General features: G+C 33.6%; 1 protein-coding gene across 1 annotated transcript; it reads left to right on the top strand.

Moving 5' to 3' along the window:
• The first annotated feature begins 1,302 nt into the window (after positions 1-1,302).
• On the top strand, positions 1,303-15,570 carry LOC113054758 (hippocampus abundant transcript 1 protein-like). The gene is made up of 12 exons (XM_026220537.1): positions 1,303-1,821; positions 2,977-3,075; positions 4,438-4,500; positions 4,586-4,713; positions 5,693-5,807; positions 5,956-6,174; positions 7,297-7,410; positions 7,902-7,973; positions 10,134-10,246; positions 10,401-10,498; positions 11,661-11,815; positions 12,892-15,570. The coding sequence occupies exons 1-12, from the start codon at positions 1,705-1,707 to the stop codon at positions 13,105-13,107; spliced, it is 1,509 nt and encodes a 502-aa protein (XP_026076322.1). The 5' UTR covers positions 1,303-1,704; the 3' UTR covers positions 13,108-15,570.
• Positions 15,571-27,446: the final 11,876 nt, after the last annotated feature.

Raw genomic sequence — 27,446 nt, 5'->3', positions numbered from 1 at the left:
ACTCAAATGATCCGCGAAGCCGCTCCGAACTCCCGAATTGATTAAAATGATTCACGCTCCGAACTCCCGAACTGACTCAAATGATTCGCCGCTCCGAACTCTCGAACTGAATCAAATGATTCACGAACCCGCTCCGAACCCCCGAACTGATTCAAATGATTCACGCTCTGAACTGCCATTGGCTTAGTTCTCTAATTTCATAACATTTACTGAATTTAAGGTACGAAAAGTATGTTGTTAACAAATAAAATATCAATATTTCCATTCTGAACTGCTTTCCACGTTGAAACATCCACGAACATAACCAGGTGAGCAGATCACTCTCTCACTATTTGATTGCTCTAGTTTTTATCCACTCATCATCATCATACACCAATCAGAACACACGGGAACTCTTTGACCACAGCTGCTGTGCTCCAAAAGCTCTTGCAGCAGCTCAACAGGTGGTCAGATCTCTGAGGTGGTCAGATCACATCAGATTGTGGTTAATCTTGCAGATCATGACTTATATCTACTCTTCCTCTTCCTGCAGTTTGGTAATAATAAAGATTCCTCCTTTGAACTCCCACCTCTTCTGTGGGTTTTATTGTTCTGGGTCTGAATTTGGGCTCCTGGAGTCTCAAAAAAGAAACATTTTCAATCTCCAAGGTGAACATTATGACAAGGAGCCATGTGGAGCACTTTTATGATGGACGGATGCACTTTATTTAACTTAAAAATCCCAACACCCATTCACTGCCATTATAAAGCTCAGAAGACCCAAGACATTTTTAATATAACTCAGATCGTAGTCTGAAATCAAAAAGTCAAATACATCTAGAATGGCTTTAGAGGGTACATAAAACATGGGGTAATTTTCATTTTGGGTGAACTATACCTTTAAGAAAACAATAATGTGCACACATATATTTAATAAAATGTATGCATTTAGCAGAGCTAGAGTTACAGTGCATTCAGGCTAACATTTATTTCCTAACATGTGTTTTCCCTGGAAATAGAAACCACAACCTTTTGTGTTTGTAATGCAATGCTCTACCACTCAGCCACAGGAACTTTTTCCAAATATCAAGAACTTTAAGCAAATTCAGCATTGCCAATACAGATATAGATTACATTTAAAAATCTATTCAAATAGAGAACACACTGTAATATTATTCCACAATAGCCTACTGTGTATTTTAATTACATAAATGCAGCTTTGGTTAAATTTCTTGCAAAAACATAAAAAAATCGCAATTATTTCAGTACTGTAGGCTACATGTGAAATCACATCATTGATTAATTAGAGTTATTTATAGTCCCCTGTAATAATAGTGAAGCGTCATCCTCCACAGTGATCTATTGGTTTGCGCCTTAGTAACATCCTCTGATAAGGTAAAGAGCGTGACGCGTCTCTGTCGCTCGCCCAGTGAGAAACCGAACCATCATCCTGACTCCAGATCAGTCGAGACCAGCATCCTCCGCCGCGCGTCAATCCGCTGCGTCACGCGAGACTGCTCCAGGAACAGCTGCTCCGCTGCGATCACGTAACGGGGATTTGACAAGAACGGCACCATTTCATCGGTACGGTCTGTTTATTACTGGATGTTGACCTAAACAACCGATCGGAGCTCGTTTTCGGCCGGTTTGCACGCACGGCTGAACTCGTCGGTAAAGCTGGAAGCGCAGATATGCACGCAGCAGGACGGATTTTACATCGCTCACATGAGATGTGATGAAATGATGATGATGAAGATGATGATGGCCCAAGGGGAGAAAGAGCCGAAACACACCAGCCAAGTTGTACTGGTCAAGAGGATCATAATGAAGCATGACACCCCGGTAAGAATAAAAATACATAACACAAACGTATTAAAATCAATTTGCCATTGAGACACACTCTTTGTTACATTGGGCCGATTGAAGCGCCGCTGTCGGTTGTTACGTAACTAACGCAAACGCACGCGCGCGCACGACACCTATCTGACGCAGACGCACGCGCGAGGTCTGTTTTAGCCTATATAGGGACGACGAAATCCTCATTAATTAATTAATTACTTCGTGTCTGTGATGTCATTTGCGCATCCTGTTGATCTGAAGACAAAAAGGGAATTCTTCCAATAAGGCATTTAGTATATTTATTAATAAGACAGATATTAATTGACTAATTTGATGTTTTATTTAGCTATACATTGTGTAGGTATTTTATATAAAATATTTTTTGAAAAAATTATATGATTGTTTATAATTTTCTACAATTTTGTGTATAAAAACCGTTTTATATATGTATATAAATATATGAATTATAATACATTTTTATATATAAAAATGTATTGAAATATACATAAAATATTTAACTTTAAGTACACATATGCATCATGCATTTATAGTAAAATATAAAATAGTAAGATATATATATATATATTAACTTAATATTTTCTCTTTTACTATAAATGCATGATGCATGTGTATTTAAAGTTAAATAGTTATATAGATGTATTTTAGATTTTATTATAAATGCATGTTGTCTATTTTTTTATAATAAATTGAATTTAACTTGGAAATACCATACTTTTCCACATTTTTTTTAAACATATGGTCATGTAAAATACTTCACTGCAGAATAATTAAAGAATTAAATATATATATACCAGCACGTTATCAATTCATACATGAAACTCACATAACACTTTGTGCTTTGTTTATACTGTATTATTGATATATATATATATATATATATATATATATATATATATATATATATATATATATATATATATATATATATATATATATATATATGAAACTCTTATATCACATTACACTAGAAGTGCTCACAGAGCCTTGAATTTCTTGGGTCTTTTGTGTGTCCAAACGTCCCGGAGGAATAGTAATGAGACGAGTCCCATTGAAAGCTGAGAAGTCTGGAAATGTGCCACCTTCACGATAATAATTAGCATTATTAATAAAGAGCTGTGGATGTGTGTGATGCTCCAGGTCCAGCAGGGCATCGGGAAGCCGAGCGTCTATCATGCTGTCGTGGTCATCTTCCTGGAGTTTTTCGCCTGGGGTCTCCTGACCACACCGATGCTCACCGTGAGTTTCTTTAATGCTCATTCATGTTTATAGTTCACGTTTATCAGAATAAAAGCTTCTATTGTAGGTGCTATTTGTTGTTTTTCATTATCTAGTTTTTTTTTTCTGGAACTTTAAAGAATTAAACCTTAAAAAAAAGTGTGTGTGTATATATATATATATATATATATATATATACATAAATTAAATAAATAAATGATAAAATTATTATTATTATTATTTTTTTTTTAAAGAAATATGGTCTCCAGTGTTGGGGAAAGTTACTTTTAAAAATAATGTTTTATAATATTGCTTTAATCCATGAAAAAGTAACTAATTTCATCACTTAGTTACTTTTATGCAAAGTAAGGCATTCTGTTACTTATGTGTTACTTTTTGTCACCTGCTGGGCTTGATTATTTAATAACAAAAAAAGAAAGTTACTAAAAACTAAAACTAAAATAATAAAATAAATGAAAGCTGAAGAGAAAAATTGTATATAAAACCGAAATGTATATAAAAAAGAATATTAAAATGACAAAAGCACATCACTATTGGTTATCTGTGCTGTATTCACTAAAACTATTACAAATCATTTTCAGAAATTGATATAAACCTTGAATTCAAAATATTAATATTAGATGAAAAACTTGAATGAAATAAATGAAATTAAATGAAAATCTGAACATTTACCTTTGCAGCAGCAAACTGAAACAAAATGTTTGTTGAAATACTAAAATTAAATTCAAATAAAAAGTAAATTAATGCTAAATAGAAATATAAAAAAATAATAAATATGATCAAATGTATCAGTTATAATAAAAAAAATGAAAAAATTAAAATACATTTTCTTTCATTGAAAAAAAGCTGAAATAAAGTCAAAAAATAAAATAAAGTGTAAATATTAGATGAAAAAAAACTAAAGCTCACTTAAACAATAAGAAAAAAAAATAATTAGATTTTTTATATCTTTAACTAGACAAATAAATAAATGTTGCTTTGACAGTTAAATGAAATAATTTGAAATGGACTGAAACAAAAATAAAAAAATTAATTAAAAGAAATGACAAATAAAAATAAGATCTAAAAATAAAGTTAAGTGTAAATATATTTAAAAATATAAAAAAACTGATTAAAACAACAGAATAACAAAATGTTAAATTAAAATTAAAAATATAAAAATATAAGCAAATTCAAAATAATAATAAATATATGAAATTGTAGTTCATGAATAATATTACAATAACACAGGTCAATGCCATCTCTAGCTGTTTGGGAAGGCAAATTACACCAGGGAAAAATACACATGAAATAACTTCATTATGAAATCTAAATTGTATTGTATTTGTTCTGTCTATTGAGATGTGCATTTTTCATCTGTAGGTTTTGCATGAAACGTTCCCCAGACACACGTTCTTAATAAACGGCCTGATTCAGGGAGTGAAGGTGCGTGCTCTTGGATGTCTTGGACTGGTTGGTTCGTCTGTCTTGGTTTTATTGTCTCGCTGATGTTTTTGCTTTGGTTCGTCAGGGTCTGCTGTCGTTTATGAGCGCGCCGTTAATCGGCGCTCTGTCAGACGTTTGGGGCAGACGATCGTTTCTATTGGTTACTGTGTTCTTCACATGTGCGCCCATCCCCCTCATGAGACTCAGTCCATGGTGAGACCACACTGACACGAACATAACAATTATATATATATATATATTATATAGATAGAGAGAGAGAGTTAACATTTATGTTATGTTATGTTATGTATATTTAATTATTTAAAAAAAAATATATATTTTTTTTTACATTACATAATCTTAATAATTATGATTATATATTATTTTAATATTTATCCTTTTTTCTTTGTATACATTTTTTATTATTATGATAATTAATATACTATTTGTAACAATTTATTACTTAATACTTAAAAAAACATAATCAACCTTTATATATACATATATATATATATATATATATATATATATATGTATTCATAAATATATAATTATAATATATTTATATTTAATATTTAAAATAATATTTTATATAACAATTATTAACAATACAGTTAATAATTATGTTTGTATAATATTTAGTTTAATATCTGTAATAAATATTTCTTTATATATATATATATATATATATATATATATATATATATATATATATATATATATATATATATATATATGCGCATATAGATAGAAAGATATGGATATATAATGTTAGAATTATTATTATACAAGTAATATAATGATTCACGCATACATATACATAACTAATTGATATTTTTATATTAAATACTTTTACAAAATTACATATGTATTAAGTGAATGAACAATATTAATTTTTATTATATTTAATATAATATTTCATATAACATTATATAGTGTTAAGAATTATGTTGATATAATAAATTTTTTTAAATTGACAAAATGATATAAATTAAATATGTGTGTGTATGTATGAGTGTTATTTAATAAACAATATAATAATTTTTTTTAGTTAAACTCAACTTTGATTTTCCGGTCCGTCGTGATGGGATTGAAATGTTCTATCCAACAATCACAAATCAACTGAAAGATGTGTTCTCTGTTCTTAAATCAACATCTTAATATGTTTAAATCCAGTTTCACTTGTGTTCAGGTGGTACTTCGCCATGATATCAGTGTCTGGCGCTTTCTCCGTCACTTTCTCCGTCATCTTCGCGTACATCGCTGACGTCACGGATGTGCGTGAGAGGAGTACGGCGTACGGACTCGTAAGTGGCTCGTTTATTAACATCAACAGCATCTTGGACGGATCTCAGAGTCTCAGTGGAGCTGTTTTAGGAGATTTCTATGTCCAAGGTTCTCCTGCGTGACCTGGACTCAGCTGGATAGATGAGATCTATTTCTGTCCGCCTCCAGGTTTCGGCGACGTTCGCAGCGAGTCTGGTCACGAGTCCGGCCATCGGTGCGTACCTGTCGGCCAGCTACGGAGATAATCTGGTGGTGCTGCTGGCGACGGTCATCGCTCTGGCCGACATCTGCTTCATCCTTCTGGCCGTCCCAGAGTCACTGCCCGACAAGATGAAGCCCAACACATGGGGAGCGCCCATCTCCTGGGAGCAGGCCGACCCCTTCACCGTAAGGAGCTAAAGGAGGCTTTCCAGTATATATTTTATCATTATTAGGATATTTACACTACTAGTCAAAGGTTTTTGATCAGTAAGATTTTTAATGTTTTAAAAGAAGTCTATTTTGTTCACCAAGCTTGCATTTATTTGATCAGAAATACAGAAAAAGCAGTAATAATGAGAAATATTTTTACTATTTAAAATAACTGTTTTCTGTTTGAATATATTTTAAAATGTAATTTATTTCTGTGATCAAAGATACATTTTCAGCATCATTCCTCCAGTCTTCAGTGTCACATGATCTTCAGAAATAATTCTAATATACTGCTCAAGAAACATTTATTTTTATTATTATGTTGAAAACAGCTGAGTAGAATTTCTTTCAGGTGTCTTTGATGAATAGAATTTTCAGAAGCATTTCATTTATTTGAAATAGAAATCTTTTGCACCATTATAAATGTCTTTATCATCAAATACAAATATTTTATTTATCAGCTAAATAAAGTGAGTAATTTCTATAAATTATTTCCCGAAAAAAAAAGAAAATGTTTTTGAATGGTATAGCATATAATGTTACAAAAGCTTATTATTTCAGATAAATACTGATCTTTCTATTCATCAAATAATTCTTAAAAAATGAACTCAACTGTTTTAAATATTGATAATAATAATAAATGAGCAGCAAATCATCATATTCGAATGATTTCTGAAGGTTTAGACTGGAGTAATGATGCTGAAAATTCAACTTTGATCACAGGAATAAATTACAGTTCAAAGTATATTGGAATAGAAAGCAGTTATTTTAAATAATAAAAATATTTGACAATATTTCTGCTTATTTTGGATTAAATAACTCCAGGCTTGGTGAGCAGAAGAGACTTCTTTAAAAAACATTTAAAATGGTTTGAATGGCAGTGTAAATGTTATTTAAATATAACTGGTTTGTTCATAACTATGTATTTATTAATATTCTCCATCTGTAGTGTTCTGTATTTATAAATCTAACTCTAACTTGGTTACAATACTGGCCTAATCAGACTAGTACTGATGATAAAAATAAACTGTATAACATCCAAAACTCCTTTTATGGTTTACTGGAGGTTTTATGGATGCTTCTTGTGTTTCTTCACAGTCTCTGCGTAAGGTTGGGCAGGACACGACCGTTCTGCTCATCTGTATCACAGTGTTTCTGTCCTATCTGCCCGAGGCCGGTCAGTACTCCAGCTTCTTCCTCTACCTGCGACAGGTAAGCGGTTTATTTCTTGGTTTTTAATAAAAAAAAAAGTTAAAGATTCTAGATTGAATGTTCCCTCGTGTTTTCAACAGTCCCATGATTCTTTAGCCCAGATAGACTGAAAGGGTTTTAGCAGCAATACGCTTTTAATTAACTAAACAAAGACAGTAGCTTCTATATGTCAAAAGAACAGCATTTTCTTTCCATAATAATAGTTTTGTAATGATTTATTGTAATAGCTAGATTCCCCATGCTTGATTAAACATGGAATGTAACAAGTTCCTGTGATAAGAATGTAGCAAGCTGCAGTTTGAAACATTGTTGCATTCTACGGAATTCTGAGTCACACTCAGGTTCTCAGCTTCTCTGATTGTTAGTGGCATCCTGTCTGAGTGTTGAGTTGAGTTCAGTGACCGTTCATTACTGGACATAACAGAGCTCATTGGATCCGTGCGTGCTGGTGCAGACGAATAATGACGCCACTCTTTCTCTGTGTCTTTCAGGTCATTAACTTCTCGCCCAAAACGATCGCGGTGTTCATCGGTGTGGTGGGAATCCTCTCCATCCTGGCGCAGGTATTTAATTGAGGCAATATTCTTCGCTCTGCCTTATTACTCGTGTCGTCGAGCCGTCTCAGGAAAGTGGCTCTCGCAGACGCTTTCTAATTAAATTGAATTCCTTTAAAGGTTCAACGGTAAATGTAATGATATATAGGCAGGGCTGTAATGAGCAGATAGCATGGTGTTAGCTAGTTTGTTTAAGTGGAGGGGGTTAATTTTCAGCCCTGCAATAATCAAGGTGAATTCTAGCAGCTTTGCTCTGATGCAATATGACACAGCAATGAGAACAAAATCATGTTTCAGTTTAATAACAATTACACAGCCCTGCGTGTAGGAAAAAAATGTCTGCTGATTTGTAAAAAAAAGGGCTTATTTTACCTAAGTGATGATGCGGTGTTTAATAATATATATATTTATATATATGAATATAAAAAATAAATATCACATAATAAATTAAAATATAAAATAATAAATCATATTTTTTCACAAAATCGAATTATATATGTGATATATACCACAAAACCGGTCTTAAGAGTAAATGTTTTGAAATTGAGATTAATGCGTCATCTGAAAGCTGAGTATATAATTTTTCTATTGATAATACATTTTCTTAGATACACCTGTTTGAAAATCTGGAATCTGAGGGTATAAAGAAAATCTAAATAATGAGAAAATCATCTTTAAAGCTGTCCAAATGTAGTTATTAGCAATGCATATTACTAATCAAAAATTAAGTTTTGATATATTTACAGTAAGACATTTACAAAATATCTTCATGGAACATGATCTTTACATAATATCCTAATGATTTTTGGCATAAAATAGAAATGGATAATTTTGACCCATACAATGTATTTTTGGTTATTGCTACAAATATACCCCAGAGACTTAAGACTGGTTCACATTTATGTATCAGGTTTAATGCACTTATCAAAATAACAAAAGCTGTTGAATGTTAAATGCTTTGGTTTTAATGATAAAACAAGTATTTAACATGTTAAATTTAACTTGCAATGTGCAGGAGTGTAAAAATATATTCAAATAGTTACAGAACTTTACATAAACAGGTTTATGATTAAATAAGCTTTTTCCCCCATGAAATCTGTAATTGTCAGTCATTGTTTTGAGTAAAATACATGTTCATGTTTGCATTTTCTAGTCACTGGCTTTATTTCTAACCTTAAAACCAGGAATAGGCATGAATTAATGTCATACATGTGAAAATGGGCTGAGAATTGCACAGCAGAGTTTCTGCCAGCTTTATGAAGATAAATTTAAGACCTTTTAAAGACAGACTTTTAATGAATAAATTACAGGGATCATCGTTTGTCAATATGATCTTTAAATGCAAATGTCTAGGAAGCACAATGAGCTGTATTAGCAAGACTTCAGAGTTTAAAAATACAACCTCCTACAGACTCTTTGATTCATTTTACAAAAAAAAGCTCATCTATGATGGAAATATCCTTTTTTCTGCAAAAAAGTGTTTGTCTTGTTTTAAAGTGATTGTTATGATGAACAAAAATCAACTTAATTCAAAGGAAAAATACGTTTTAGTTCCCCATTGACAGATATTTGTTCTTAGTTTTATTTTTCAACACTGAGAAAGATGTGATATTTTTTGCAGTGCATGCAACATTTAAAGCCATGAGTACGAATTTAAGATTTTCTGCATTTGCAATTAGACACACAAACGCTACAAAATGCATCATGTTTTGTGAGAAATTGTGACGGATCTCAAGCAAAACGCACGGTAACACTTTAGAATAAGGTTCCATTAGTTAATGTTAGTTAATGCATTAATTAACATGAACAAACAATGAATAATACATTTATTACTGTATTTATTCATCTTCGTTAATGTTAGTTAATGAAAATACAGTTATTCCTTGTTAGTTCATGATAATTCACAGTGCATTAACTAATGTTACCAAGCACAACTTTTGATTTAAATAATGCATTAGTAAATGTTGAAATTAACATGAACTAAGACTTAGTGCTTAGTTCATTTTAACGAAAGTAGTTAACTAACATTAACTAATGAAACCTTATTCTAAAGTGTTACCAAACGCACTTTTTTTGGAAACAGCACCCAAAGTTAGTCCGAAACAAGTATTCGTTCAGCAAATATGATGCAGGCCAATGTAAAGATTCATTCTGTCCTGTTTCCACCAGACGCTTTTTCTGACTTTATTGATGAGGACCATCGGGAACAAGAACACGGTTCTTCTGGGTCTGGGTTTCCAGATTCTCCAGCTGGCCTGGTACGGTTTGGGGTCTGAGCCGTGGTGAGTTAACATCTAGATGAGGAGAAATTCCCTGCTTATGTGAATAAAACACACCAACCGTATGGTTTAAGAAGAGCTGGTCTCTTCTGTTTGATGCTCGTTATGTTCAGAAGCGACTGGCGTTTATGCTGATGTTATTTTTGTTCTGGTTTAGGATGATGTGGGCGGCCGGCGCGGTTGCAGCCATGTCCAGCATAACCTTCCCTGCAGTGAGCGCTTTAGTGTCACGCAGCGCGGATCCAGATAAACAGGGTAAACTCTTACATGCATTTCAAGTTGGTTTCTTCTAACGCAGTGGTCACCAACCTCTCTTGACTTTACAAGATCCTTAACCTAAGCCTTTTATGAAAGACAAGACCTACCTATGGAAGAACTGATTGAGACATTCTAGATTGTACTGTACTACCAATCTGAGGCCTTGTATTTACACAGCGTTCCTGTGGCTCAGTGCATTAGCAGCGCAAGGTTGTGGGTTCGATTCCCAGGAAACACATGTTAGGTAAAAAAAATAAAAAAAATGTATAGCCTGAATGTAAGTTCCTTTGGATAAATGCATACATTTATTTAGTATTGAGATTACTGATGCCCTTATCATGGTCAAACCAGATTCTGATTTATTTTATATTTCCGGACGATTCCAAAAGTTGTTACCAATTTATTTATTTAATTATTCACATTTATGCGTTGTTTTTTTCTCCTAAATAACAAGCAAACTTGTCTTCAACAAAAATATCTTTAACAAAAAAATGCGTGACTCAATGGTAGAGCATTGCATTAGCAGCGCAAAAGGTTTTGGGTTCGATTCCCAGGGAACACAAGTTAGGTAGAAAAATAAAATTAAATATTAGCCTAAGTTGCTTTGAATAAAAGCATCTACTAAATGCATAAATATCTGTAGCCAATCACAAAATGCTACACACATGTATCATGAGTAGTTATTTTTATTTAAATTAGATTGTATAATTTCATGATTTAAAGCAAGAACAGGACGCTCTGACTTTCTCTTTAAGAAATTATTCTGCATAAAGCATCTGCATTAAACCAAACCAGCAGATGTGCTGATTGAGAACATCTCTGACAGCAGGGACTGCTGTAAACAAGCGCTGCATTTATAAATGCTACTTAATATGGAGATAAGAGGAAAAAATATGCCATTGCCATCAAAAGTTTTCTGAAGCTTCCTTCGGTGATACATTTACCCCCAATTTGATATTCATATTTTCTGAGTTTGCTCTGCCTACTACAATATTTTCTCCTCTTTGTGTCCATATTCAGCGACTCTGGCCTCTTTTTACGGCTGTTTACAGACTCAGACATGATGTTTTATTGGTTGGCGACCACTGTACTAAAGTATTAGGAGTTTATGTTGTGCATATGAGCTGTTTATCAATCGGTGTGTGTTGCATTATCTCAGGTCTGGTTCAGGGCATGATAACAGGGATCCGGGGGCTCTGTAATGGTCTGGGTCCAGCACTGTACGGCTTCGTTTTCTTTCTCTTTAATGTGGAGTTGAGTGGGATCACCACCATCCAGCCTGACTATGCCATCCATCTACAGCCCTCCACAGAGGTACATGCATCAATCTGTCTGTTATTATCTGAAATTGCTTCAGTGATCAAACATGGATTCAGTGATTCATTTACATCATCACTCAAAGGCACCCCATGCATGGCATTTTTAATGCTTAAAATGTGTTTGTTTAAATTAATGCAATTATTGAATCTATTTGGCTGCAATGACTTATTAATTAAAAATGAAGTTTTAAGGTGACTTAAGAGCAAATAAATAAATAATAATAATAATAAAAATAATAATAAAAATATAAATGTTTATGTATATAAATCAATATATACAAAATATAACCAATTTAAAAATTATTATTAATATTTTTTTAAATAATATAAAATAAAAATTATATTGCTATATATTATTTATTTTGCACAAAGCTTTTGCTTTATGGTGTACAAATTATATATATATGTAATAAAAATATTAACTACATTATTTTGCATAAAAACATTTTAATTCAATCATTCATTTTCATCTTCCTCACTCAAAAGTGCTCCCTGCATGGCATTTTCAGTGTTTATTTTTAATATTTATCAATTACAATTAATAAATAATAATATAGTTTATCATCTGCTTATAAGTAGAATGTTATTACAATCATATGGAATGTAAAATACCAGTAAACGAAATGTTTATAAACACTATAAACATGTATTTTATTTTCCTTCACTCCAAAGCAGAACCGTTAAATAGTATGTTAATCAGAACAGGAATTAAAAATATAAGTGTAAAAACAAACATTATTTATAGAGGCATTGATTATAAGCAACATTTCTAATAAACATCTATTTAAACAATCTACTAGCATGTGCGAAATGCGCTATACAAATAAACATAGTTTGTCAAAAATTAGACATATTGTGGAGAATACAGTATATATTATTATATTTAATACATAATATAATACTTGGCCACACATCACTTGATATATTCAATATATACTGTATATTATCTATATATAGCTCAGCTTTGTTTCTACATCGGAGTGAATTCTCACTTGTAGCTTTAAGAGTGTAATAAATCCGTGATGATGATTGTGCCAATGCCACTCACCTTCTGCCTATTTTTCTGTGTAGAAGAGCTTAATTCCCGGTCCTCCGTTCCTCCTGGGAGCCTGTACAGTGGTGGTGGCGTTCATAGTGGCTCTTTTCATCCCTGATCACCCAACGCCTCCAGCGACACCCTGCCAAACCAGTAAGAGCAACACGAGTCTGGCTGGAGCTCACACCAACACACCACTCCCCGGGAGCGACGAGGACTTCGAACCGCTGCTCGAGGACAGCAACGTCTGACTCTGAAACTAAATCACATTGGGAAAAAATTCAAAGGGCGTCAACACATCGCAAACCCCTGACCTTTGAGAGCGTGCAGTATTTATTTAGTGTGTTTTTTTGTTGTTGATCATGCCGAAACGGTTATTGGTTTTAAACTCAGAGGCTTTTTTATGAAGCGTTTTTACAGCGTTTGACATTCTGTGTTTAAATGAATCAACACACTAAGGGCTCGATCAGTGGGATCGTATGCGTTGGGTTTGATTGCAAAGCTCTTCATGTATATAGATATTTGGGCAAAGTGCAGTAAAATGTATTGTACTGTATGCGGAGCTTGTGGTGGCTTGAAGATTAACATGTCGTGAGATTGAAGATAAACTGGGTGAATTTCATGAAATCATGGTTTAGGTCATTACAACCTGAAGAAGAAAAAGAAGCAGCCTATTTGTCGCTGGGGTATTTTTGTAGCAATATACACAATATATACAAAACTACAACATATGGGTCAAACTATTGATTTTTCTTTTATGCCAAAAATCATTAGTATATTAAGTAAAGATCATGTTCGATGTTTTTTTTTTCCTAGTGTAAGTATATAAAAACTTAATTTATGATCAGTAATATACATTGTAAATAATTAATTTGGACAACTTTAGAGGGCGATTTTCTCTATATTTCGATTTTTAGGCAACCTCAGATTCCCGATTTTATAATAGTTGTTTCTCAGTCAAATATTGTCCTCATTATTTTCAAACATATTTTCTCCCTGCTAAAAACAGGCTTTATTTGCATTAAGAAAAAACAAATATCTTGTGATTTTAAACCGATTTCATGAGATTCACCCAACAGTATTTTTATTCTTGAGCAATTGGATGAAGTTTCCTTACGCAAGCCTTAAAGTCACATATCCTGTGGCATCTGACAAGGTTTTAATAGATCAGAGATGCATCCGGTTGCATGAACAGTATTTGTGGCAATGTTAACCAAACCCGAAACACTAGTGCACCAGCGGTTTGGTGTAGTTACTAATTATAATGTAGTTCTTTTAGACTAGCTAGATGTTTGGACATGGTTTGATTGTGAAGTTCTTGAAGTGTGTGTGTGTGTGTGTGTGTGTGTCAAGGTTCTATGCAGTAGTGATAAAAAAAATGGCATCAAATTTAAAACAAAAATGGTTTGCGAATGCCATTTCATGTTGAGAAACATGGGTTAAAAATCACAGTATTGCTTAAAATATAAGTGAAATTTTATCTTCATTTGTACTTTTAAAGCAAAAAATTGGAAATGTGCATTTATTAAACTATTTTACTCAACAATATTTATATATTTCATTAAGGATAATTAGTGTTTTTAAAAATCAGCCAACATCTATTTACCAGCTACCTCATTTTTGGAGGTTTCAATGATTTTGTGAAATGAAGTGAGATTCGCTCTAACTATATTTTTATCTGCATCTTCTTTTTTTTAGCCACATTCCATTTTCAATATGAGATTTTGGATTCTTCAAAGATTCATTAGAATAAAATAAGAATTGAATTGGTCTGTTCATGAATTCTGTATTTTATCATACAATTATTGTTTTCCAAGCTGATGTTTTTTTTTTTTTTTTTTTTTTTTTTGCATGAACGAATGTATGCAAAGAATGAATTTCATGAACAATGCGTTTTGTGTCCCAGAGGCTTCTGTCTGTTTTTTTTTTTTTAGTGTGTAGAACACTGTTTGTGTAGCATATCATTAGAGTTTGAGGTCATCGTTTGACTGACCTGTGCTCATTTCCTGTTCCACATGCTTATCAGTTCCTCCAGTATTCCATACAAATTTGGCAGATATTCCATTCAGAACAGTTCTGGTGACCTGTGAATCGAGCAGAGATCATAAACAGAATCTGAATATTTGTTTCCCGTCATTTATTCTCCAACCTTTGACACTTTTTCCATGTGTTTGTATAATTTATTCCATATTTATAACCATGTGAAACTTTAAGCTTGTGTGTGCGATTCCGGAACGTGACGTTCAAAAGTGTGTAACGGCTCAGCCGTAGTTCCCGCGCTTTTGGGTTTTGAATATATTCGCGCACAGCTTGTAACGGCAGTTTAATTAAAATGTAAAATAGCGACGGTCATATTAATTATTTTAGGATTGTAAAGTATTGTATTTGTATTGAATAGTATTACAGAAAAACTTTTACATGTTGCCAGACCTGTAAATGTTGGAACAGTGCTGCTCCAAATAAGTTCAATGGATCGTCAACGCGCGCGTTCACGAGAATATCTTTCACCTTTTCTTTCTGAACTTGTCAAGTATTTGTGTGTCTTTCAATGGGATACACACGGTGCCTGAAGTGTAAAACATGTCTGATTGTAAATAACGATTACATTGAGCAGCTGATGAAGATGAAATGTACAGGGACCTTTATGTATTTATTGTCATGTATTGTGGGAATCTATTAAATAGGTGCAAATTAATAAAGAGCACTAGGAGTCATGGCGTGATGTGTTTCTTAGCATTTCATCAGTATTTCAGCACTTAAAGTAATCACTATTTCATTATAGTAAATCAGTATTTCTCTTGACCAATTGATGGCAGTGCTGTGTTATAGGTAGGGGATTTATAAGCACATTAACAATGACTTCGCATTACCTCGTTTTTGTCCCTAATAGCAGATGTACAACACGTTTATTTGACGTCTGCATTTACATCTGCAAGTTGTATTTTTTAATTATGTTTTTTTTTTTTTTTAAGAGTTTGCCTATCTGCAATACATCTATAGGACGTCTTTCAGATGTCACAGACGTTTAGAAGATGTCTTTAAGATGTTTTTGATTTGGAATGTATTTAAAACTGACATCTTACAGATGGCTATCAGATGTTTACACACATTAGATGCTTTCCTATTCTTTAACAGACATCTAGGTGTGCTGCATGGTGTATGAATACCATAATCAGTACCATGAAATATCTAAAAGAACCCAGGTATATCATAGCTATTCTTTTTTAGTGCTACACAGTTAACTAGTTTGCAGTCTTCTAACCACAAACATTTCAATGATGTGTAAAATAAAAAATGGTTCAGAGGAAATTACTGGCACCATGCATAGAAATATTACCTGTAAATATTCCAAATGCATGATCATTCATTGTAAAGCACACTGGGAGTTCATTTCAAAATATTAACCAATCAACATGCAACAAATTCCTGATCAATAAAACTCAATGTATTAACAGATGCAAAGTCATCAAGCCTTCCTTGTTTCAATGCATGTGAAACACTCTCATTCTCTTCTCTAGTTCTCAGATCTCCTCTGGATGGCAGTGTTGATGTATCCGAGATGTCTGATCTCATCAGAATAACCCCAGCACAGTATCTAAATGCCTCTAATACAGTTCAGTTTACTGATGCTACAAAAATTTCCTCAGCTGTGCAAAATAGAATTAAAAACACATGGTTTCATTAGGAAAATACCAGTAAAACTCTATTGGTTTAGTTTTCAATTTGATAGATTATTAGCACTGCCGTTACTATTGATTGCATCAGTGTTGTACCCACCTAAATGAACAATGCACATACAAATTAATTAATTAACTTGTTTACTTACTTGCATTTATTCAGTTGATTATCATTATATGTAAAATGTTCATTCTCCATGTAATGGCAGTGCATCAAAACATAGTACAGTATGTCTATATATACAGTACACTATATTCTAATGGTCTGTTTACACCAAGAACCATAACTTAAAACATAACAATAGCATTTATTATTATAATCACAAACTGCAGTTTTGTTGTCTGCCACTACAAAAGATCAAGCTCGTTAAAGCAGGATGGATTCTGACCAGCTGCCAGTTTTATTGTTTATCAGCTGGAAAAAGTCATTATGACAATTCGAAATATCTTTCATTAAACTGCTATTCATATAGAAAAAAAATGTTATTTAAACTTTATAGTTAAAGTGGTGTGACGGGGCTTTTGAGTTTTCTGCACCTCAACAATTTTTTTTTTAAAATAAATAGATAAATATACATTTGGACTCTTTTGTTTAGTTTACAGACATAACAGTGCAATGAAAAAACTCCAAATACAGCAAAAACACCTGTGAAAAATCAATACGGTAAAAAAATCCTTCATATTAATGCAGCACACTGCTTTTTCACAGACGTTTTTGAGCGTGTGAAGTCATACAATGCTTTATTTGACAAATCATTTTCTGAAATTTTCCCATTTGCCACAGCTTTCTGTCTTGCAATATCTATTGGCCAATCCTAAAATACATAATTTGGATTTCATAATTTGAAGTGCTCGGTGCAGTTTTAAAGTGGTGCTAAAACACATAAAATAGTGTGATGTGACACACCATCTACTTTTGAGGGACTAAAGGCCATGCTATATTGCTATAGTTGTCAATTTAATCAATGTGGCAAGTTTGCAACATATTTTGACATTGTACAGTGCATTTGTGTAGTTCATAAATATTTATAGTTGTAGTTTTGACATGTCCTCTCTCTCTCATGGGAGCAGTGAATTGATTACATCATTTATTTTTATGCATCAACTGCATGTCTCCAAAGCAGAGTTATATCAATGTGTTACTTGAGGAGAACTTTCTCACTTGTGCATGCTATAGTGAATGGAATTCTCAGTTCTGACCATGCAATTACACTTCACAGCACTTTTATGGTCCATCCAAGACTGAATCACATTCTGTTCGAGTATATTTTGGTTCCACCAGTTTATGATGGTCTTTTACACTATATGAGAGGTTAAAGGGTTAGTTTAGCCAAAAATGATTATTGTGCCATAATTTACTCACCATCATTTGGGGAAGTCGTGGCCTAATGGTTAGAGGGTTGGACTCCCAATCGAAGGGTTGTGGGTTCTAGTCTCGGGCCGGACGGAATTGTGGCTGGGGGTAGTGCATGAACAGCTCTCTCTCCACCTTCAATACCACGACTTAGGTGCCCTTGAGCAAGGCATCGAACCCCCAACTGCTCCCCGGGCGCCGCAGCATAAATGGCTGCCCACTGCTCCGGGTGTGTGCTCACAGTGTGTGTGTGTGTGTGTGTTCACTGCTCTGTGTGTGTGCATTTCGGATGGGTTAAAAGCAGAGCACAAATTCTGAGTATGGGTCACCATACTTGGCTGAATGTCACTTCACTTTTTCATTTTTCATCACATCGTTCCAAACCTGCATGACTTTCATTCTTCTGTCAAACACAAAAAGAGAACTTTAGCAGAATTGATTTAACAACAGAACGTAACATTCTTTTAAAAAGACCTACAATGAAAACAGACTGACTACAAATATGAGTTAAACCCAAATTATTAGTTATAACACTTTAGATAAACATACGTTTAAGTGCATTTAATTAATGCATTAGACAGTGATAATAGAAGACCATATAAAGTATTAATAAAGCATGCTATGTACAAACAAACAGATGAACAATGAGAAGAAATGTGTGCACAGTAAGCATTTCCTTATAGAAAACCATTATAAAGAAAATTCTTAATGTGGTTTAATGCATTAAGATGGTGCTATAGGGTGGACCAAATTTGTTATAGGCTATTAATAAAACATATACTTACAGAATATAAACACACCGCACAAACCAACATGTTAACTGTTTTCCCAAAGAAACTCATCATAAAGACAATACTTCCCTGAAAGCATGACATTTACTTCATTTTACTGTAAGATATATACATCATACAAGACATACACAAACTTTTCCTAGTACTGTAGATGTCAAATAGACAATTAGTAGATGTCTTTAAGATGTTTATGATTAGAATGTATTTAAAACTGACATCTTACAGACATCTATCAGATGTTTTTACACAGCAGATGCTTTCCAGATCTTTAATCGATATCCTGCAGATGTACATGCACTGGGTTAATATGCAATTTAGTGGATCACATCCATATTTTGAACTGAACTTAATACCAAAGTAGATTTTTTTTAATCTAGTCTTGTCTTTTAGGCTACATTAATTTTTTTTCATGTTAAACCTTTTAGAATTTCAGTTTTTTAAAGAAGTTTTCTTCTTTTGAGAGGTGATCTACAGTAAATATCAGAAACCGATCCCTGATAGCACACATGCATAACATCTATTTGACTTTTGCTAAACAATTTTTTATAGTTTTGCTAATCTTCAATACATCTATAGGGCGTTTTTTTATCAGATGTCAAATAGACATTTAGAAGATGTCTTTAAGATGTTTATGATTTAGAATATATTTAAAACTGACATCTTACAGATGTCTATCAGATGTTTGTATACAGCAGATGCTTTCCAGATCTTTAAAATACATCTTACAGACGTCTATCAGATGTTTGTACACAGCAGATGCTTTCCAGATCATTAAAATACATCTTACAGACGTCTATCAGATGTTTGTACACAGCAGATGCTTTCCAGATCTTTAACAGACATCTTACAGATGTCTATGAGATGTTTGCACACAGCAGATGCATTTCAGATGTTTGCATACAACAGATGCTTTCCAGATCTTTAACAGACATCTTGCAGACGTCTATCAGATGTTTGTACACAGCAGATGCTTTCCAGATCTTTAACAGACATCTTGCAGACGTGTATCAGATGTTTGTACACAGCAGATGCTTTCCAGATCTTTAACAGACATCTTGCAGACGTCTATCAGATGTTTGCACACAGCAGATGCTTTCCAGATCTTTAACAGACATCTTGCAGACGTCTATCAGATGTTTGCATACAACAGATGCTTTCCAGATCTTTAACAGACATCTTGCAGACGTCTATCAGATGTTTGTACACAGCAGATGCTTTCCAGATCTTTAACAGACATCTTGCAGACGTCTATCAGATGTTTGCACACAGCAGATGCTTTCCAGATCTTTAACAGACATCTTGCAGACGTGTATCAGATGTTTGTACACAGCAGATGCTTTCCAGATCTTTAACAGAAATCTTGCAGACGTCTATCAGATGTTTGCACACAGCAGATGCTTTCCAGATCTTTAACAGACATATTGCAGACGTCTATCAGATGTTTGCACACAGCAGATGCATTTCAGATGTTTGCATACAGCAGATGCTTTCCAGATCTTTAACAGACATTTTGCAGACGTCTATCAGATGTTTGCACACAGCAGGTGCATTTTAGATGTTTGCATACAGCAGATGCTTTCCAGATCTTTAAAGGACATCTTGCAGACGTCTATCAGATGTTTGCACACAGCAAATGTTTTCAGATGTTTGCATACATAAGATGCTTTCCAGATCTTTAAAAGACATCTTACAGACGTCTATCAGATGTTTGCACACAGCAGATGCTTTCCAGATCTTTAAAGGACATCTTGCAGACATCCATCAGATGTTCGTAACAGCAGATGCTTTCAGATGTTTGCATACATAAGATGCTTTCCAGATCTTTAACAGACATCTTACAGATGTACTTGACAGGCACACATTTTTGCTCAGTAAATTTGAGACAGACTTTTATTTATCTAAAAAATCAGATATTGACGGGATGCTAATTGACCAATAATTTAAATTACTGTGTGTTTTCAGAAGACTTGGAGTCATATAGACTAATAACATGGAAAGAGCAGCATGAGCAGAAGAAACTCATATAGGTTTGGAATGACACGAGGGGGAGTAAATGATGACACAAACGTTCACATTTGAGCTGCTTTAATGTCTGTGAAGGACAGTGAGGGTCTGCAGTATGTTTGATAGCATGTGCAGTGCATTCTGGGAGGAACGAAGGAGTTTTGTTTGTGTTGTCTTAAAGCTGAGCAGATGAAGCCCTCTCGCTATTTCCTAAAAGCCTGAGCTTATCTGCGTTGTCAGGGCAGCACAGGTGATTTCAGCTGTGGAAACGGCAGCAGTCGTTCGCGTCTGTCGGCTGGAGGAAGATACAGGCATGAGACTGACCCGCTTTAAAGAGCAAGCCTACAGAGGAGTGCTGATACCACAAAACCTAGATTTCACATGGGATGACAGCAGAGCCTACAGCAGGTTTTTAACACAGCTGCCATTGAACTACATCTACATGAACATGAGAGAGAAAAGTACTAGATATTGAACACTGGAAAATGCATCACTTTTCATTGCTTTTTACAGTATGTGTTAAATCATGTTGAACACATGCATTATCAAAACACACTTCTGTGCTGTAACAAGGAATTTACAAAGCACACTGACGAGCATATTATTACATCTAAATAAATAAATAAATACATTTTAAAAAGCTGCCAGCTGTTATTATTATCATTAGATGTTATTACTTCAATATTTAGCTGCCAAAGCATTAATGGACCTAAGAAATAGCTTAATATTTAAAGTTCAGCATATATTTACAAACGCACTTAATTGAAAATGTTTCTATAAAGGCTTGGGATTTTTTTTTAAATGTAATATTATGCCCACTAGACTAGTTTTAAGAATTATTAAATGATTTTTGTTTACTTCACGGGTTTACCTCATTCTTCAAATAATATATAATATTTAAATTAATATATTAAATATATAAAGTATTGTTTTATATATTTAACATGATATTGAATAATATCTTTCAAAATGTATTATTATTATTATTATTCGTAGTATTATTATCCTTACTAAATATTTATGATAATTTCAATATTGTTTTTATAATTTTAGTTGACCTCACTGCCAGTTGTTTAATATATTAAAATTAATATTATATTAAAATATCTAATATATATTTAATACCATATATTAAATATAACATTTTATATTTAATATGATATATGTTTAATATGATATTTAATCTTTTCCCTATTATTGATTTTATCCTTACTATATATTCATTGTAGTTTTGATATTATATATATATATATATATATATATATATATATATATATATATATATATATATATATATATATATACTTCATTGCCTGTTTTTTTGCTAGATTTTATTTAAAAATATAATATATAATATCCAATATTGTATATTAAGTAAAAAAATATATAAAAAAATAGTATTCGAGTGACATTGAATATAATTATAATATAATTTAATATATAAATTCATATTCAATACAATCTATTAAAAATAACACATTATATTAGTTTTTATATTTAAAAGGATTATTGTTATTAATGATATATTTTCACGTTTTTTTGTGTGATTATATTAGTTATTTAATAAATGTGTTATTTATTTACAATATATCGTACTCAATATTATATTTTATATGCTATTGAATATTACATATTATATATTTTTTATATATTAAAAATAAAATATAACTTTTTATTTAATGCACAAAAATAAATATTTTATATTTAATATATAATAAAACCAGATCTTGGAATTGAAAGAATAAATATCTAATATCAATCCAGTGGCTGCAGGAGATCTAAGTGAAGAAACATGGACAAAGATGTTAAAATGTTCAATCTGGATCCTCTAATCTCTTCTTTTTATTGAGCAGAAGTATTTTACAACGCTGCACAACTTGAATTGAAGTGCTAGCGTGGCTCAACATTAAGCAGCACTAGCTTCCTGCTAAGCTGTGGAGTCAGTGTTTTAATGTAGCCTGTGTTCATTAGCGCCGTACGTTTGTGGGAAACTAAATTAATTGCGGTGGGTCGAATGAAGAGATCAGGGAGTTTCACCTTCATTCAGAGAGTTTTACACCAGCTGTGCAGGAGAAAACATCATTTTTAATCTTCATTTTACATCTATAAACTCTGTTTTGCTTGCAGCAGCAGAGTTCAGACTCGCGGGAACCATTGTACGGTTTTAGCGTTCACTTGGTTATTATAAATATCTTTTGTGGGTCATGTGCAGAAGTTAACGTGGACCTGAAAAGCAGACTGATAATCGACGGATAATCCTGAAGGACTTCAGAGCCTGGAGAGCCGTTAACACGCTCTTTTTCTGCTCCATCAAATGGTTTAAAAAGATCTGAAGTGTCTCTCAGCGCTGATCGTGACCTTTCTGACAGCGTTTGACGGCAGATGGGAATATAATTGGTTCAGTGACACACATGGATCAAAGGCCTTTAGTGTTTTTCTACACAGTGTGTCAAAGCAAGTCCCTGAAACTGAATGGCTAAAATATTACATTTGATTTCAAATTAGATATTGAATAAAATTATAATATAGTTCAGTATTTATATTATTTTATGTTTCAATTTATAATATTTTAAGTAATACATTTAAGAAATATTAATGAAATATATATTTTTTATATTAAATAAAATATAAGAATATTGTAATTAAATAAAAAATATTTTATATTATATTAAATCACTTCTGTCAAGATTTAGAATTATTAATGTTATATTTAATATATATTCATGATAGTTTCAAGAGTTTCTTATAGGAATATAAACGACGAGCCAAAACCAACTAATTTAGGCTAAAACGAAACTGAAAGCAAAGTTGGGTCTCTCACTCGACACAAAATCAAATGTTTCCGTATTCGCCATGTATTTGAATGGAAAATATTATTTATTATGTACTTCACTCGCGTTCAAAGTAAAACTAAATGTTTTCGTCACAGCGGTGACACTTAACAGCTTAACAGATTTTAATACATATTTTTGAACACATTTTTTTTTTTCATGTTTGACTGACTGTATTTTATTTTGATAATGAACAGGCTGCATTGTCAAGGCATAGCAAAGTTTAACTATACTGCTCTTGAAACATCTTCCTCTGTGAGGTAAGTGCAGGATAAAGGCCGACTCTCTTCCACCTACAGAAACACATCACAGCACATCCAAGGAGAGGAAGTGATGCGTTTACAGTCTCATCCACGCTGTTAACCCTTTGTTCTTTCTAGTTTTCTCTGCTTCAGCCTTAAATTGCACCTTTAGACACGTTAATGTTGTTGTAAGGCTCTGTCTAACAGCTGATTAAATAAATGTGCTGTAATAACAGTTTGAATGTAAAGAAGGTAGAATTGCACATGAAAGAAATGATGGATGAACGGACTGATGGATTAATAGGAGGACAGACAGATGGATAGAATGATGGATGGATGAATGATGGATAGATAAAATGATGGACGGAATAATGGATGGATAGAATGATGGATGAATGGATGGATGGAATGAAGTATGGATAGAATGATGGATGGATGGAAAGATGGATAGAATGGTTGACTGATGGATGGATGGATGGATGATGGATAGAATGATGATGAATGGATGGACGGAATGAAGTATGGATAGAATGATGGATGGATGGACAGATGGATAGAATGATTGACTGATGGATGGATGATGGATAGAATGATGATGAATAGATGGACGCAATGAAGTATGGATAGAATGATGGATGGATGGGCAGATGGATAGAATGATTGATGGATGGATGGATGATGGATAGAATGATGATGAATGGATGGACGGAATGATGGATAATGGATGGATGCATGGATGGATAGACAGAATGATAGAAGGATGGATAGAATGATGGAATAGACAGATAGAATGATCGATGGATGGATGTATAGACAGACAGATAGAATGATGAATGGATGAATAGACAGACTGGCAGATGGATGGATGGACAGACTGATAGAATGATGGATGCATGGACATAAAGATAGATAGATAGATAGATAGATAGATAGATAGATAGATAGATGGACAGACTGATAGATGAATGATGAATGAATGGATGGATGGATAGACAGACTGCTAGAATGATGGATGGAGAGATGGATAGACCGACTGATAGAATGATGGATGGATGGATAGACAGACTGATAGAATGATGGATGGATGGATGGATGGACAGACTGATAGAATTATGGATGGAGGGATGAATGAATGGATGGATGGATTAATAAACAGACTGATGGATGGATGGACAGACTGATAGAATTATGGATGGAAGGATGAATGGATGGATGAATAGATAGACTGATAGAATGATGGATGGATGGAAAGACTATTAGAATGATGGATGGATGAATAGACAGACTGATAGAATGATGGATGGAAGGATGAATGGATGGATAAATAGATAGACTGATAGAATGATGGATGGAAGGATGAAAAGAAAGACTGATGGATGGATGGATGGACAGACTGATGGATGGATGGATGGATGGATGGACAGACTGATAGAATGATGGATGGATGGATGAATAGATAGGCTGATGGATGGATTGATTGACAGACTGATAGAATGATGGATGGATGAATATATAGACTGATGGATGGATGGATGGATGGATGAATAGATAGACTGATGGATGGATGGATGGACAGACTGATAGAATGATGGATAGATGGATGGATGGATGAATATATAGACTGATGGATGGATGGACAGACTGATAGAATGATGGATGGATGGATGGATGGATGGATGAATATATAGACTGATGGATGGATAGACAGACTGATAGAATGATGGATGGATGGATGAATAGATAGACTGATGGATGGATGGATGGACAGACTGATAGAATGATGGATAGATGGATGGATGGATGGATGAATATATAGACTGATGGATGGATGGACAGACTGATAGAATGATGGATGGATGGATTATATGATTGGAATGGACACAGTTTTGCTCAGACGTGGTGAGTTGCTTCAGCAGTCATCATGTTAATGACTAGTCTGACCAACTAACAATTAGTCTAAGTGTGCTTAGTCTTACCTTTCGGTCTCAAATTAGATCAATCTAAGTTTCTACACTAGTTAAAACATGCAATACTACTTCAGGAGCCGTCCACCACAAAAGGTATGAAATTCTTTTTTAATGTTAATGTTGTTTACCAGGGGTGGTTCTAGGGTGAGTGAAGATCCGGGGCTTAGCCCAGAAAAATCCATGTATGTGACTTTTTATTTTAATAAATCAGAAAGATTTACCTTATTCAAAATATACAAAAACAATAAAAACAAAAACAAATTTAAAACATTTTATTTAAAGTATTGAGGAAAATACATTTGCTTTTTGCAAACAAAAATTAAGAATTGCAAAACAAATGAAACAGCGCGAAAGCAATGATTTTGCAATACATATTTTCCATGGTCATATCTATTAATTTATTTGCAACGCTGCTTTTATTTTGTGTGTGAGTCTAGTTTGAGCTTGCAATACCATTTTTCCTTTGCGCTTCACTTTTCTGCATGTCACTCTTTGTGGCACCGTTTTTGACGTGGGGGCGGAGTCAATGGACGGGGCGTGTACAACATGACTCCATGAAAGTGACGTCATTGGCCCGAGATGCAGCTCACTGATCCAGGTCCTGTCATGATGAGCAGAGACTTTCGACTGGATCGTTTATTTTTATTCAGTAGCATTAAAACATTCATTTTTTGTTTTATTTACTTTATTAACATGTATGTGTATTAGCAGCGTTTGCTCAAGTTAAAGAAGTTGTTAACATGAACATCTGCTGTTTATTTCTCTGGATGTGCACACTTTTATAGCATTATGTGTATTGGGATCGCAAATCATTTGAGTCAGTTCGGGAGTTCGTAGCGGGTTCGCGAATCATTTGAGTCAGTTCAGGAGTTCTTAGCGGGATCGCGATTCATTTGAATAAGTTCGGGAGTTCGTAGCGGGATCGCGAATCATTTGAGTCAATTTGGGGATCGCGAATCATTTGAATAAGTTTGGGGATCGCAAATTATTTGAAACAGTTCGGGAGTGCGTAGCGGGATCGCGAATCATTTGAGTCATCTGACTCCAGTCTGGGAGTTGGAGCGGGATCGCGAATCATTTGAGTCAGTTTGGGGATCGCAAATTATTTGAAACAGTTCGGGAGTGCGTAGCGGGATCGCGAATCATTTGAGTCATCTGACTCCAGTTTGGGAGTTGGAGCGGGATCGCGAATCATTTGAATAAGTTCGGGAGTTCGTAGCGGGATCGCGAATCATTTGAGTCATTTTGAGGATCACGAATCATTTGAGTCAGTTCGGGAGTTCGTAGCGGGTTCGCGAATCATTTGTCAGTTTGAGGATCACGAATCATTTGAGTCATTTTGAGGATCACGAATCATTTGAATCAGTTCGGGAGTTCATAGCGGGATCGCGAATCATTTGAATCAGTTCGGGTTCGTAAATCATAGCTGTATATGGATAGGCATTTGTAACTAATTTAGTAGCTAGTTATAATTACATTTTCCACGCTTGTTTAGGTGTGAAATGTGAACTCGTATTTTTTGTTTTAATGATGTGCCTTTTAACAGTATCAAGTATATTCAAAAACTAAACAAATCGTGCCTAAAAAGTGCATGCATCTAGGCTAATATAAAGTTACATGATGAAGTCATACTAGTGCACGTGTGCATTTTGAGCGCGTTCTTTCACTGCATTATTCGGTGTATTCAAATTAATTTATGAATGCATGTGAATGATCACAAAATT

Source organism: Carassius auratus, chromosome 35, assembly GCF_003368295.1.
Source record: "Carassius auratus strain Wakin chromosome 35, ASM336829v1, whole genome shotgun sequence".
Lineage (NCBI taxonomy): Eukaryota > Metazoa > Chordata > Actinopteri > Cypriniformes > Cyprinidae > Carassius > Carassius auratus.
Note: the sequence above shows the minus strand (reverse complement) of the source record. Positions and strands in the feature narration are given on the sequence as shown.

Bases quoted from the DNA above. Each gene is read 5' to 3' on its own strand.
- LOC113054758 (XM_026220537.1), top strand. From the start codon at position 1,705: ATGAGATGTGATGAAATGATGATGATGAAGATGATGATGGCCCAAGGG. The intron at 4,501-4,585 runs GTGCGTGCTCTT...TTGGTTCGTCAG, and splicing joins GCCTGATTCAGGGAGTGAAG to GGTCTGCTGTCGTTTATGAG. The intron at 6,175-7,296 runs GTAAGGAGCTAA...GTTTCTTCACAG, and splicing joins AGCAGGCCGACCCCTTCACC to TCTCTGCGTAAGGTTGGGCA.